The 13,288-nt window shown below is 43.8% G+C and overlaps 1 protein-coding gene across 1 annotated transcript in view; it reads left to right on the forward strand.

The window, feature by feature from the left end:
* The window catches only part of FZD3 (frizzled class receptor 3), a 51,355-nt gene that overhangs the window by 18,458 nt on the left and 19,609 nt on the right, over nucleotides 1-13,288 (forward strand). The window contains exons 2-3 of the mRNA XM_009072093.1: nucleotides 7,941-8,137; nucleotides 10,170-11,187. Coding sequence (XP_009070341.1) covers nucleotides 7,941-8,137; nucleotides 10,170-11,187 — 1,215 coding nt within the window. The remainder of the gene's footprint in view (nucleotides 1-7,940; nucleotides 8,138-10,169; nucleotides 11,188-13,288) is intronic.

A 13,288-nucleotide genomic window follows, 5' to 3' on the forward strand; every position in this document is an offset into this window, starting at 1 on the left:
TGTCCTCTGAAAATCCAACTTGTGTGGTTTTATTCTGCAGGGTATTAATGTTGTGTGTTATGTGGCAGACACTGCCATCCTGTATGCTGATGGCTGTGAAAATGAAAAGGTGAGGCAAATCCAACTGGTGGTTTTGAATCTTGGCTCTGTCCTTATCTGTGTTTTCCATTTTTCCATCATGTTTCCCATTTTTAGAAGCTCCTTTTTTCTGAGCATTGAAGAACTTGATTCCACTGCATACTCTCCAGTTATAGTGTCAAGTCTTCTGACAAATCTTCATACCAGATGCTTTTCCTCCTTTGCTCAGCAAAAGAAATTTTTGAGCACTGTGCTGGCAGTGAATTGTTCATAATCTCCACTCCTGTTACTCTTCAAGGAGACAGCCCTCCCCTGAGCAGGCAGAAATAGTCCCGGTGTCACTGACATGTGGATCAGGCTGCGGTGGCAGAGCTGAAGGAAGGAGAAGGTTGTTATCAATAATGCTCCACTTCTCATAATGGTCTCTCTCTTTCCCACTGTGACAACAGCACTGGAGCATTTTTTCAGCAGGCATCAAAGCAGTGATCACGCTCCATTTGCACTTGGAAGGTCTTTGCAACCACAGGAGATAGAAATGTGTCATTTAAATGAAAAACAGTATTTTGACAAGACTTACTGCTCCTGCCTGAGAGTCTCTTGCTTGTCCAGGCAAGTCTGGTTTATAGTGTCTTAACTTAACAGTGCCTAAAATATGGTCCAGAGCACTATATGTTTATTTCTCTGTGATACTCTGGAATTCTCCCAAGCCCATCACAGCAGGCATATGGAGAGGAAGGAGGAAGTCCAAACTGTCTCAGCTGTCATATAAAAACTAACACTTCTCACAAATGGAGATGGTTCCCAGGACCACCCATCTGCATCCTTCGGTTCCTGAAACATACAGCTCACATCTAGGAAAAGTGCAGATTGACAGATGGGTGCCATCTTTTCAGTGTCTTCCAAAGGAACCTTGGAATTTAAAATGCAGCAGGAGACCTGTTTAAAGAACAAGAGCAGATGGCTTTGGGTTTCACTCATATAGACAGAGATTAATGTCATTCACTGTCTTTTAACTGCTTTCATCTTTATCCTCCTTTTTTTTTCCCTGCAGTTGAGAAATTAACCTTGGCTGTCTGTTTACAGACAGAAAGCTCAGGATAGTTTGCATGATTTCTGCCCTTTCAGAGTAAGGCAGGTAAAATAATTGGTCTTAGATCTTAAAGTGAATAACAGGGTGAGTGGTTCAACTTATAGCATGAAAAAAGTATTATTTAAACCCACAGTAATTACTTGACTTTTTATTGTTGGGATGACTTAATAACTGTTTAAATGCAGGCATCTATTTTTAGTGCCAAGGTAAAAAACATCTGATTCTTTTTCCTTCCCAGTCCCTAAAGTACTACAGCGTCAGCCTAATCCTCATTGCAACCATGATTTTTCCAGCTAACATCAAATTATGAGATATGGGATATCAAAAGGCTGTGGGTTATGAAGTTCATACAAGTAATGTGTGGATAGCTTTATTCCATGCTGAAGGGAAAAAAGCTCAACAGGCAGTCAGAATGGTACCCACTTGGCTTTTCCTACATGCATCAGTGTGCAAAGCTAGATGTAACTAGAAAAAAAGTATACTTAAGTTTCTCAATAAGGAAGCTAATGGTGAGGAAAGTTTGAATGTACATTATGCCAAATACTCCCACTAAACATGTCTTGGCAGTGTGCATTAAAAGCAGGTTTGGGCAAAAGGACCTTTGCCCTTTAGAAAACAGAATATAGTGTCTGCCATAAAGCTGCACTTCCAGAGTCACATTAAGTTGAGCAAGTTGGATTGATTCCAAACGAAGCAGACCCTCACACACCTGACTTGTTTCTGGCCCTTTCTGCCACCATCACTTATGTGGCACTGGCTCAAGCCAAACTGAGTGGGAAGAAGTAGCTTTATGTTAGAGAATCATAGAATATTTGGAGTTGGAGGGACCCACGAGGACATCGAGTCCAACTCCTGGCCCTGCACAGGACATCCCCGAGAGTCCCACCATGTGTCTTGTCTATAGGCTCATTGAGCTCTGTCAGGTTTGGGACCACGACCACTGCCCTGGGGAGCTGTGAGGAGGTTGAATGCAGTGATGAGGTCTCCCCTCAGTCTCCTCCAGGCTGAACAGACCAATTGACCTCGGCCACTTCTCCTATGGCTTCCCCTCAAGGCTCTTCTCCATCCTTGTTGCCCTCCTTTGGACACTCTCTAATAGCTAAATATCTTTCTTACATTGTGGTGCCCAAAAGTGCACACAGTATTCAAGCTCAGCCATGCCAGAGTAGAGTTAGATCAGGCTATGGCTTTTTGAAGAAGTGCCCCAAATCACTGCCTTTTGCAAACAACCAGCTCTGCTGTGCCTGCGTGAGAACCTCCTGAGCTTCTTTTGGAAGGCAGGACCCTCAAGCACAGCCTCATTTGAAGGTGTCAGCAGCAGTTTACATACCACAGCAGTTGTTCAGCTCAGGGGGAACAAATATTTCCAGGTTAAGTGTGTGCACCAGCATGAGTGTGGGCTGCAGGCTCCAGCCAACCCAGCAAGGTTCAGGGCAGTCAGGGCACTGCAGAACAAATTTCCGCTGTCTCAAGAAAACCAATTCTGCTCGTCACAGCCTCGGAGAGCACTGACACGGCCTGTCAGAGCACCTCAGTCAGAGCAGACATGCAGTTATCAAAGCAGGAGGCTGAACATGTTCAGCCTGACTAGAGTTAAATCCAGCAGCAGCCTCTGCGGTTCTCCTAGGGAGCAGCCTGGAAAGCATTAGTGCCCATGCTCTTTGCAATACAATTCCAGTTTTTTTTCTAATGAACAGCAAGCCAAATCAAAGATAGGGCAATGCAGGACAGAAAGAGCAGCTCATGTGGCTGGTCTGAGCCAGGATATGCCCTGAGGCAGCTGCTTCCACCAGAGAATTGCAAGAGCAATTGATAGTCATAGCATCGCTCTCTTCCCATGAGCCCGAGGGAAGAAAACTTCCCTCCTTCCCTCTGTGAGTTTATGAGAATGCTTCCTGCTTAGCTCTGGGTTCAAAGAACAGAATGTATAAACAAACAGAATAGGGGAAGATCACCAAAATAATTCCGTTTAAATCCTGCAGTATCACTTCCCAAATAACAGCAAGTTAAATGGCTACTGATGTGCAAAATCAAGAAAAGAATTTTGTTTATTATCTCTCAGTAATATGAGAAATCTGAAACTGTAATGCACTTCCATGGTGCATTTATTGTTTGAATTACTGCTCTTGCTTTGTAACCAAAAGTGAGAATTTGTTCAAAAAATTACTTGAGGGATAACAGAATGACACTTGTCATTCTGCCTCTCCTTTGTCCTTCATCTCTTGGGGGCTGAAAGTTGGGGATTGCAACTAGATGATCTTTAAGGTCCCTTCCCACCCAAACCATTCTGTGATTCCATGATCCCCTCCTGAAAACAAAACCAAGGCAAGTGGGAAATTTCTACTCTCTATTAGAGCATGGCAATTAAAATATTTTCAGCAGATAGGAATTTAGGGAGGGAAGGAGCTGGGCCCACACTGCTGGGAATTGGGAAATTTCTTGCAGCTACCAGCACAGAAAATTGTGGGGAAGAGGGAAAGAAGAGCTGGGTCAGGTTGTCCTGCAGGTTGTGCTGCTCTGAGGGAGGCAGTGGTAGAGGGTTGTGGTGTGTTATTTGATACACAACACCTGCATGGCAAAGTGAAGGAGGGATGAGAGGCCTCTGACTCAGCCTGGAAAACATCGAGTTCACAGCACTGCTGTTATCACTGGGATTGAAGGAATTTGTGTGGTAATAAAGATTGTTCCCAGAGGTGGAAGGACCAGTGGGTGTACACAGTAGGTGTATTATTCAGTTATGTGATCTGGCATATTTTAAATGCTTAAGTACCTTCAGGAGCGAAGGAGTGTTTATCTCTTCTTAAACATTTATCACTTCCCTTTCTTGGATTTCCCAGGACTTGGCCTGAATTACTGAAATCAGTCTGGCTGTCATGCCTTCTCTTGTCCTTGTCCTCTACCTTTTCCCTCTTGCAGTTGTTCAACAGGCATTTTTCAAAAGCACATCCCATGTAACAGAGAGCCTTTTGTTAGGCACCACTGGAGTGGGGCTCGATGTCGTAACTTGCACTGCATCCTTGGGCAAGAGCATGAAAAGAGTCTTTTAATCCCCCTGGTTTTATTTTTAATAGGGAACAACATAATCAGTAGGTGGAAGTGACTTTTCTTCTTAGAAGCTGCAACAGGGTAAGATAATTTTAGTGATGGGGCAGTTACTGACTGAGCTGCTCACAGGCACAAATGCTGCTGTTGCTGCTTGAAAGCAAGTCAGTCTCTTTTACTGTGTTACAAGGAGTAAGGTTGTGGGGTTTTTTTCTTCTCCTGTTCTATAGCTTAGCCTATTCATGTTTTTAAAATACACTAGTTTGATATAATTGATAAGAGAGTTTTTGTCTGCCTGCAGTTGCTCTTTGCAATGGTGTAAGAGAGGCCTGGAGGTGCTGAGAAACAGCAGCACCAGGGCCAGTCCTGTTAAATTATCCCTGCTTGAAAGTGAATTTCTTCAGTGGTCACAGAATCACAGAATCATTTAGGTTGAAAAAGACCTCTGGGATCTTTGAGTCCAACCTGTGACCCATCACCACTTTGTCAGCTAGACCAGGGCACTAAGTGCCACATCCAGTCGTTTCTTGAACACCTCCAAGGGTGGTGACTCCACCACCTCCCTGGGCAGCATTCCAGGGACGCTTCCCTGTCTCAGCTCAAGGCCATTCCCTCTAGTCCTCTCTCCAACCTGGGCACAGGTTGAGGCCATGTCCCAATGTCCTGTGCTAGTTGCCTGGGTGAAGAGGTAGAGGTTGTTGTGGTTGAGTATATCTGTAGTGTTTTGAGGAATATGCCAAGGCCATGCTCAAAACCAGACCCAAACCAGCACCCTGAGTGCAGCTAATATGTCCTCTGTAGGACTCTGTCAGGGAAGATTCAGTTACCCAAGTGGGCACAGGTTGAGGCCATGTCCCAATGTCCTGTGCTAGTTGCCTGGGTGAAGAGGTAGAGGTTGTTGTGGTTGAGTATATCTGTAGTGTTTTGAGGAATATGCCAAGGCCATGCTCAAAACCAGACCCAAACCAGCACCCTGAGTGCAGCTAATATGTCCTCTGTAGGACTCTGTCAGGGAAGATTCAGTTACCCAAGTGTTCCTTCAGATGTTTCAGCATCTTCACACAGCCTCCAGCTGCTGTGCCAGGAGGGAGTGAGGCTGTGCACAGATCCTGCGATGTATCTGTCAGGCCCAGGAGAGGACAGAACTTGTGCCTGATGGCCCAGGCCCATGTGGATGTCTTGGAAAATGAATGGCATCTTCACTACCCAGAGGAGCTGGTGTTTAGACAGCTGTCTCACGTCCTGTGTGGTGGAGCACCCTGTAATGGAGCCCTCAGGGACTGCCCTGGAACGTGCTGCTCCTGCCCAGAGTGCTATTTCCAACCCTGGAGCCATTGCCAGAGAGCACCATCTGCATCCCCATTTTTGGATGTTTCCTGTCTCACTTCCAGTATTCCCTTGGACACCACTGCCCAGTGTCCTTTGGAGCTGGCTGAAAGCCATTTACAGCAGCCACCTGCCTGGAGTTGGATCAACAGGATACAAGGAAGTGCTGGTGTCTTTCTGTCACCTTGAACTTGCTTGGCAGCAGCCACGGCCTGGAGCTGTGTTTGCACACGTTGAGATAGCCTGGGGTCTTCCTAAATGACTCAACCAAAACCAAACAGATCCTTTAATGAAGGCAAAATAGCAGGAAAAGAGAAATTTCTGGAACATCTTATCTTAATGGAAGATGTATCAGAAGAGAGTAGAGGAGCATTTCTCAGGAGAACTTGAAATTGAGGTGTGGGTACATGCAAAACTGCAGTGGCAGGAGGCAAGATTTTGGGGTTTGGGCAGACATTGAGAGTAGCTGGTTTTTATAAAGATATAACTTCATTTTCTTATTTTCAAGGTTCCTTGCAAAGAAGGAGAGTTAAACACTTCCTTGTTTTCCATTTCCATCAAATAAAGCAAGACTGTTACCTTCAGCTTTTCCAGTCATGTCAGGTGTCATAGCTCCCTAGAATCAATTTCTTGGATGCTTGTGGTCAAACAATAGCTGTGACTGTGTTATAAGCAATAACTATTTTAAAATAAAACCATATATACATCTGAAGATTGCCTTGAGTAACATGAGCTTGTAAATGTAAATACTTTCCAACTGCTGCTGCTTTTTTCCTCATTGATAACTCTGGAAGCTCTTGCCAAATTGCACAGCTCTGCTGTCATGGGACATATGAAAAAAAATGAGGAGAATTTAATCAGCTTGGTAAATAATAATAATGTTTAAAAAAAAAAAAAACAAATTAAAATCACAGCGTGGTTGTGTCTTGTGCTCCAAAAATTAGCCTTTCACAGAGATGTATGGGAAGAATTGGAAGAGTAAGGAGGTGATAAGGGAGAACTCAGGTGTGAAACTGTTCCTTATAGTTCCTAGTATTTCTCATTTATTTTGCCACAGAAGATGTCCTTTTTTTTGTTGTTGAATCTGTTCTGTAGTTTGGAAAAAAAACCCTTTTTGAATTGGTTTAAAATACTTCTCAGGAAATTGGTGTTTGAAGATGTAATCTTTGTGCAGCCTACTCTTCAGCAGCAGTTATAATGAGATTTGGGGTTTATATAGACAGATATATATAGCTGGTTCATTTGTGCTTCAGCTATTGCTCCATGAGTTCTGAAGATTAGACTTCCTGCTCTGTAATCCTGCTTGGCTGTGGAGAAGGAGAAATTCTGGCATCAAAATAATGGACTTTTTCTAAAACTCTGTCTAGAACAGAGCTCACGTTAGCATTGCTATTGATCAAGCAACTGTCACCTTTTCCCTTCAAGCTGTGATTTGAGATATGCATCAGGGAGAAGTGGCTCAGTGAAATGTTTCTCCAGTCTGGAGGTAGCAGAGTAGCTGAGCATTTGTACACTGGTTTGTTTCATTCCAGAGTTGTAGGTCCTAATGTATTTCAATATTCTCTAGTTCCACTCTCAAGGGAGTTTAATTGATCTTGTATTATAATCCAAAGAGATGGTGAGGCTTTGGATAGTGGCAGCTGCCACACAGGACAAGATATTGATTGACTCCTGGAGAGTTTTAAGGACAAGTTATAAGAAGCAGGAGCAGAATGAACCCACACTGGATAGTAAGAAGATAACATGGATTATCAACATGCACCAGTTTTTATTAAGGCATAAATCCATCCCCTATTTATTTTTCCTTCTTTTTCATCTTCAGAAATACTCAAGACCAGCTGTATTTGCCTAACTGTGACAGATTTTCTCTCAGAGCTTCCAAGGAGTGCTGCTACCACCGATACTCAGACCTGTTACGAAGCACCGCAGGAGCACAAGACAGTTGTTTTTTCTGACTAATTTTTTGCAGGCTTTGATTTCATGCTGCTTTCTGATGGAGAAATGACATCTTTTAGGTGCCTTCCCTGTGAGTACAGCCCTATTCTGGAAGCTGGAAAATTCTATGGCTGTATGGGAATTTATAGAGCATCATTCCTATTTTCCTTCTCACTCTGATGCTAGAACTGAAATTCCCCTCAGGGGGTTTTTAGCTGTCTAATTCCACTGATTTCAATGCAAATCAAGTACATAAATGTCCCTTGAGAATCTTTGTCATTATGCCCTGGCTTTTTGGTCACCTGTGTTCCTAAAATACCTGAGTGCTGTGCTATGATGATCATTTCTTCCAACAGGCACAAAAAGAAGGTCCTGGTTATGGTTTTGAGGAGACGAAGTAAAGCTCCATGCTGAAATGTTCTACAAGTGAGCTGTTTGTAGCTATTGAATTCTCCTTGTTCTCTTCCAGCCCTTTCATCCGATGGTGAATTTGGAATGCTCCAGAGATTTCCGACCCTTCCTGTGCGCGCTGTACGCTCCGGTGTGCATGGAGTACGGCCGCGTCACCCTGCCGTGCCGCAGGCTCTGCCAGAGAGCCCACAGCGAGTGCTCCAAGCTCATGGAGATGTTTGGGGTTTCTTGGCCCGAGGACATGGAGTGTACCAGGTGAGCAAATCTGGGTTTTTTTCAGAATCCCAGGATAAAATTTTAGTACAAACTGGGATGTTTTATGACCTGATACAGATGGTTTAAATGTTTTCCATTACATGTGTCCTGGTTTTCCCTTCCATTTGTGTCACAGGTTGTTTCCTGGGGTTGGAACTCAGTTTGTATTTCTATCATCTGCCCAGGAGATCAGTTGAAAATCGGCTGGTTTTGATGAGTATAAAATCTCAAAGTTGTTTTCAGAGCTTCTGCCTCTCATTGAGCTTGTGTGCAAACAGCTGTTTTCAGCTTTACATTGCACAGATAACTTATAGAAAACTATTTGATGATGTTCCAAGCCATTTGAAACAGAATGTACACAAAAGTGAAAACAGTATCTTCATTCTTTATTTTGTTTATTAGTGACTCGTGGCACTAAGTGCCATGGTCTAGTTGACATGGTGGTGTTAGGGCATAGGTTGGGCTTGATGATCTCAGAGGTCTTTTCCAGTCTGATTGATTCTGTGACTCTCAACAACTACTAAAATACGGGAGCACAAACAGGAAGAAACAGTTTCTCTTACAGTTGGACTGGAGAGAAAAGAAACAATTTAAAGTTCTTTTAGCAAAACAAGTCAGAGGATGCTTGTAGGCTCTGATAGTCTGGCTCACAGATGGCTCTAACTCCTCACTCCAAACAGATGCCTGGACCTTTTAGGTCCTCCCATTTCCTCAGTAAGGCCCAGGTGGTGAAATTTCAAAACCAGAGCTAAAATTACTGACACTTTGCTGGTGTTGTGTTTGTGCCAGTGTGCCAGAACACGGACTGGGCAGAGGAACAGGCACACTGAGCTTGCACTGGGCTTGCTGCAGTGGTAATGACTAATGGAGGGAGGAATGGGACAGCTATTCCTGGAATCCCTCCAGTCTGTCCTTCAAGACTGGACCTCCAGCAGTCCTTAGCCTCCAGTCAGAGCTTTCATTGCAGAAATATCTTCATCATAATGTCAATGTATTAATGCTAGTAGCACTGCAGGATTTTTGGTGTAACCAGCTCACCATCCTGTCTGACAGCAGCCAGGGAGTTGCTTAGGAAAAGGCTTTAAAATGTCCCATAAAATCCTGCTTCTACGGGCACATGGTCTTAGTTTACAGTGAGCTTAAATTTACAGACTCCTGAGGTGGATTTCGTATCCTCACCTTTATGCTTAAAGCCCCAATGGGCCCCTTGTCCATTTATTTCTCTGTTGTATTCTCAAACCTATTTTATAGCTTCAAAATCCACTGCACTCTGGGACGAGGAGTTCTGGGGTTTGTGGATAAATAGTGCAGTATTTCACGGCTTACCCATTATTTGGATTGTCTGGTTTTGCTCCAGTTAGTGTGTCTAAAGTCACACATATAGAATCATAGAACCTTAAGGTTGGAGGAGACTTCTAAGATCATCGAGTCCAACCATTAACCTGTCATTGCTGTAACCCCTAAACCCTAAACCATATCCTCCAGTGCCAGATCCAGAGGCCTTTCGAACACTTCCAGGGATGGTGACTTCACCCCCTCCCTGGGCAATATTCCAGTGCCTGAACACTCTTACAGGGAAAACAAAACATTTTACATCTAATCTGGCTCTCCCTTGTCTCAACTCATGCCTGTCCCCTCTAGTCCTCTCCCTGCAGACATGGCAGGAGAGACATCCCCCACCACTTTACAACTCCCTTCCAGGTAGTTGTAGAAAGTGAAGAGGTCACCCCTGAGCCTCTTCTCCAGGCTTAACAAACCCAATTAGCTAAGGTTACTAATCTTTGCAAAGTGTGTGTATATTTCTTGTAAATGTTGTCTCAACTCATGCCTGTCCCCTCTAGTCCTCTCCCTGCAGACATGGCAGGAGAGACATCCCCCACCACTTTACAACTCCCTTCCAGGTAGTTGTAGAAAGTGAAGAGGTCACCCCTGAGCCTCTTCTCCAGGCTTAACAAACCCAATTAGCTAAGGTTACTAATCTTTGCAAAGTGTGTGTATATTTCTTGTAAATGATTCTTTTCTTGTTTTTTAGATTCCCAGACTGTGATGAGCCATATCCTCGCCTTGTGGACCTCAATTTAGCTGGGGAGCCCACAGAAGAGGCCCCAATGGCAGTCCAGAGGGATTATGGCTTTTGGTGTCCTCGGGAGTTGAAAATAGACCCTGATCTGGGTTACTCTTTCCTGAGGGTACGAGACTGTTCCCCTCCTTGCCCAAACATGTACTTCCGGCGTGAAGAGCTCTCCTTTGCTCGCTACTTCATCGGAGTCATCTCCATCGTCTGCCTTTCTGCTACCTTGTTTACCTTCTTAACTTTCCTGATCGATGTCACAAGATTTCGCTACCCAGAGAGACCGATCATATTTTACGCTGTCTGTTACATGATGGTGTCGTTAATTTTCTTCATTGGCTTTCTGCTGGAAGACCGAGTGGCGTGTAACGCCTCCAGCCCTGCCCAGTACAAGGCCTCCACGGTGACCCAGGGCTCCCACAACAAGGCCTGCACCATGCTCTTCATGGTTCTCTATTTCTTTACCATGGCTGGCAGCGTTTGGTGGGTCATTCTTACCATCACGTGGTTCTTGGCAGCTGTGCCAAAATGGGGCAGCGAAGCGATCGAGAAGAAAGCTCTGCTCTTCCACGCCAGTGCCTGGGGCATTCCAGGAACTCTCACCATCATCCTCTTAGCCATGAATAAAATCGAAGGTGACAATATTAGCGGCGTATGTTTTGTTGGCCTCTATGATGTGGATGCATTGAGATACTTTGTCCTTGCACCTCTCTGCCTGTATGTTGTGGTTGGAGTTTCCCTCCTGCTAGCTGGCATTATCTCTCTCAATCGGGTTCGCATTGAAATTCCGTTAGAGAAAGAGAACCAGGACAAGCTAGTGAAGTTCATGATCCGGATTGGCGTGTTCAGTGTTCTGTACCTCGTGCCACTGTTGGTTGTAATTGGCTGCTATTTCTATGAGCAGGCTTACCGCGGCGTGTGGGAGACCACGTGGATCCAGGAACGCTGCAGGGAGTACCACATCCCGTGTCCCTATCAGGTGAGGAACCCAGTGTGACATATTCAGGAGACAGGATGGATGTTAAGGATATTCAGGAGCAGAAAATGGATAATGAGGGGATATGGTAAGACTAACTCGTCATCCCTAACTCCAAGTGTTGTTATTCCTAGAAGAGAAGGTTCTTGCCGTGCTCAAATTATTTGGATAATGCATTAGGCCTTCTGGCAGAAAGTGTTGGAAAATTGGAGGCTTGCATCAGCTGCTTGGTGGTTTTTTGTGGAGTTTCTGGGCTGTGTGGGACCTACACAGGGTGTAGAGATGCTATTTTAAGCCAACTTCAAGACCAGGACTTAATGAGCTTATTTTTGGTCATTATTAGAGACGTGTTAGAAGTTTTGCTCAGAAGGAATTTTGGCATTTAAACTGAAGTGTCATCAGCTTGAACACTGCTTTTTCTAGTTCTCTTTGTTCCTCTGTAGCAGTTTTGTTGCTTTGATTAGCCTGGAGGTTTTGTGCTCATTTTGCAGCAGTTTGTGTGTGTGTCAGAAATGTCTGTATAAAATCTTACTTCAAGTGTCTGCTGAAGAAAACCAGAGCTACAGCTCAGCAGGTTTGGGTTTTTTCAATAAAAATGACACTTACCTGCTCAGTTAAATTGAGTTATCACAGGAGCAGATGCCTCTAAGAGCACTCAGAGATATAACCATCCTCTGGTTTATTCACTTTTATTCTGATTCAGTTGAAAAGAAAGTATTTAAGGCCTTAATTACTTGAAGCCTACTTCTTTCTGAGCCCAAATGGCAGGTTGTTCTATTGCAGAGATATTTTCTGCAACTTGTTTTAAAGCAGCTTTATTTCCAGAAGGTTGTACAGCAAATGTCTATTAAAGAGCTGCACACAGAGGGGTATTAAAAATTAGTTTGTTGGCTCTGAAGCAGTTAAAACAGCAGCTGAATCATCAAAGCTCACATTTTAGTGCAATAAAATATCACTTAAAGGTTTGGCTTAGGCTATATAGCTTGATAATAATCCTTTTATTGCCTTTTAACCCTTTCTATTGTTTTCTCTGTTAGATTTTATTAGGGTGGGACTTTTCCCTCCCATGCAATGTGGGAGCATTTTTATGGCAGGAAATCTCTTGGTGGTGGGTGTGTGCAGTTTCATTGGCTTGACTGAGTCTTCGTTGCTGCAGGTTTTAATGTGTTAGACTGGCTGGTGCTTAAAAAAAGAGAGAGAAAAAAGGGATGTGTGGTTTTCTCTTGATTCATTCCATACACTCGCCATGTGCCAATCTAAAACTTGTGTAAAGATCTATAAGATCAAAAGGATATTGCTTCCTCTATATTGAAAAAAAGAGCTGGTTTAAACCTTCAAACTTCTGATGTCCAAGGGCTAAAATCCTGGCTAGTGGCATCATGAAAACATGGAGTAAAATGCTCCTCAAATCTCCAGCAAACCGTTAACAGAAAGGCTCAGCAGGAGTCAAAAGAACAATAATGGTTTCATTCACATCAAATTGGGTTGAAGGACCCACAGACCCCAGGGACCATTAGAAGGGTTTTTCTTTTAACCCATCCATTTATGGTTTTTTCCTTAAACTAAACATGCTTCCCTAATTAAACAATCCAGACTTACAATTGAAACAGATTTTCAAAGCTGTGAGGAAAATAATTTTATCCTTAGATCATGCTAGTAAAACATATTGTTAAATGAGGGGAAAACTTGAAGCTTTGTGGAGAGTATCACTCACTTGCTAAATAAGACCATATTTTTCCTAAGTCTTGATGTTATTTAACTTACCTTCAAATATTTGAGTATCATTTCTGAGATCAGACTATCCTAAACTAAGAGCTGGAGTTGATTCCAGAGTGCATAGAGGGTTTCCATGCAAAGCTTACCCAGGGTGGTGGGAGTTGGGCACTGTATTCCAACACCAGCAAATCTGAGGTTAAAAATTCATTAGTCCACTGAAGCATTACATCATCTTTGCCATCAGAGATGATGCCACAGTAATTCATTCTGGAAAATTGCTGATGGGGGGGTTGGAGTACGCAGCTGCTACAGCTGAGCCTCCCTGCCTCCCTCCTGCTCCATCTGGGAGAGACCGTGGGGTGAACCGTGTGCTGCAGAGTCTCCTGGT

This window comes from Acanthisitta chloris, unplaced genomic scaffold (assembly GCF_000695815.1).
Source record: "Acanthisitta chloris isolate BGI_N310 unplaced genomic scaffold, ASM69581v1 scaffold11050, whole genome shotgun sequence".
Lineage (NCBI taxonomy): Eukaryota > Metazoa > Chordata > Aves > Passeriformes > Acanthisittidae > Acanthisitta > Acanthisitta chloris.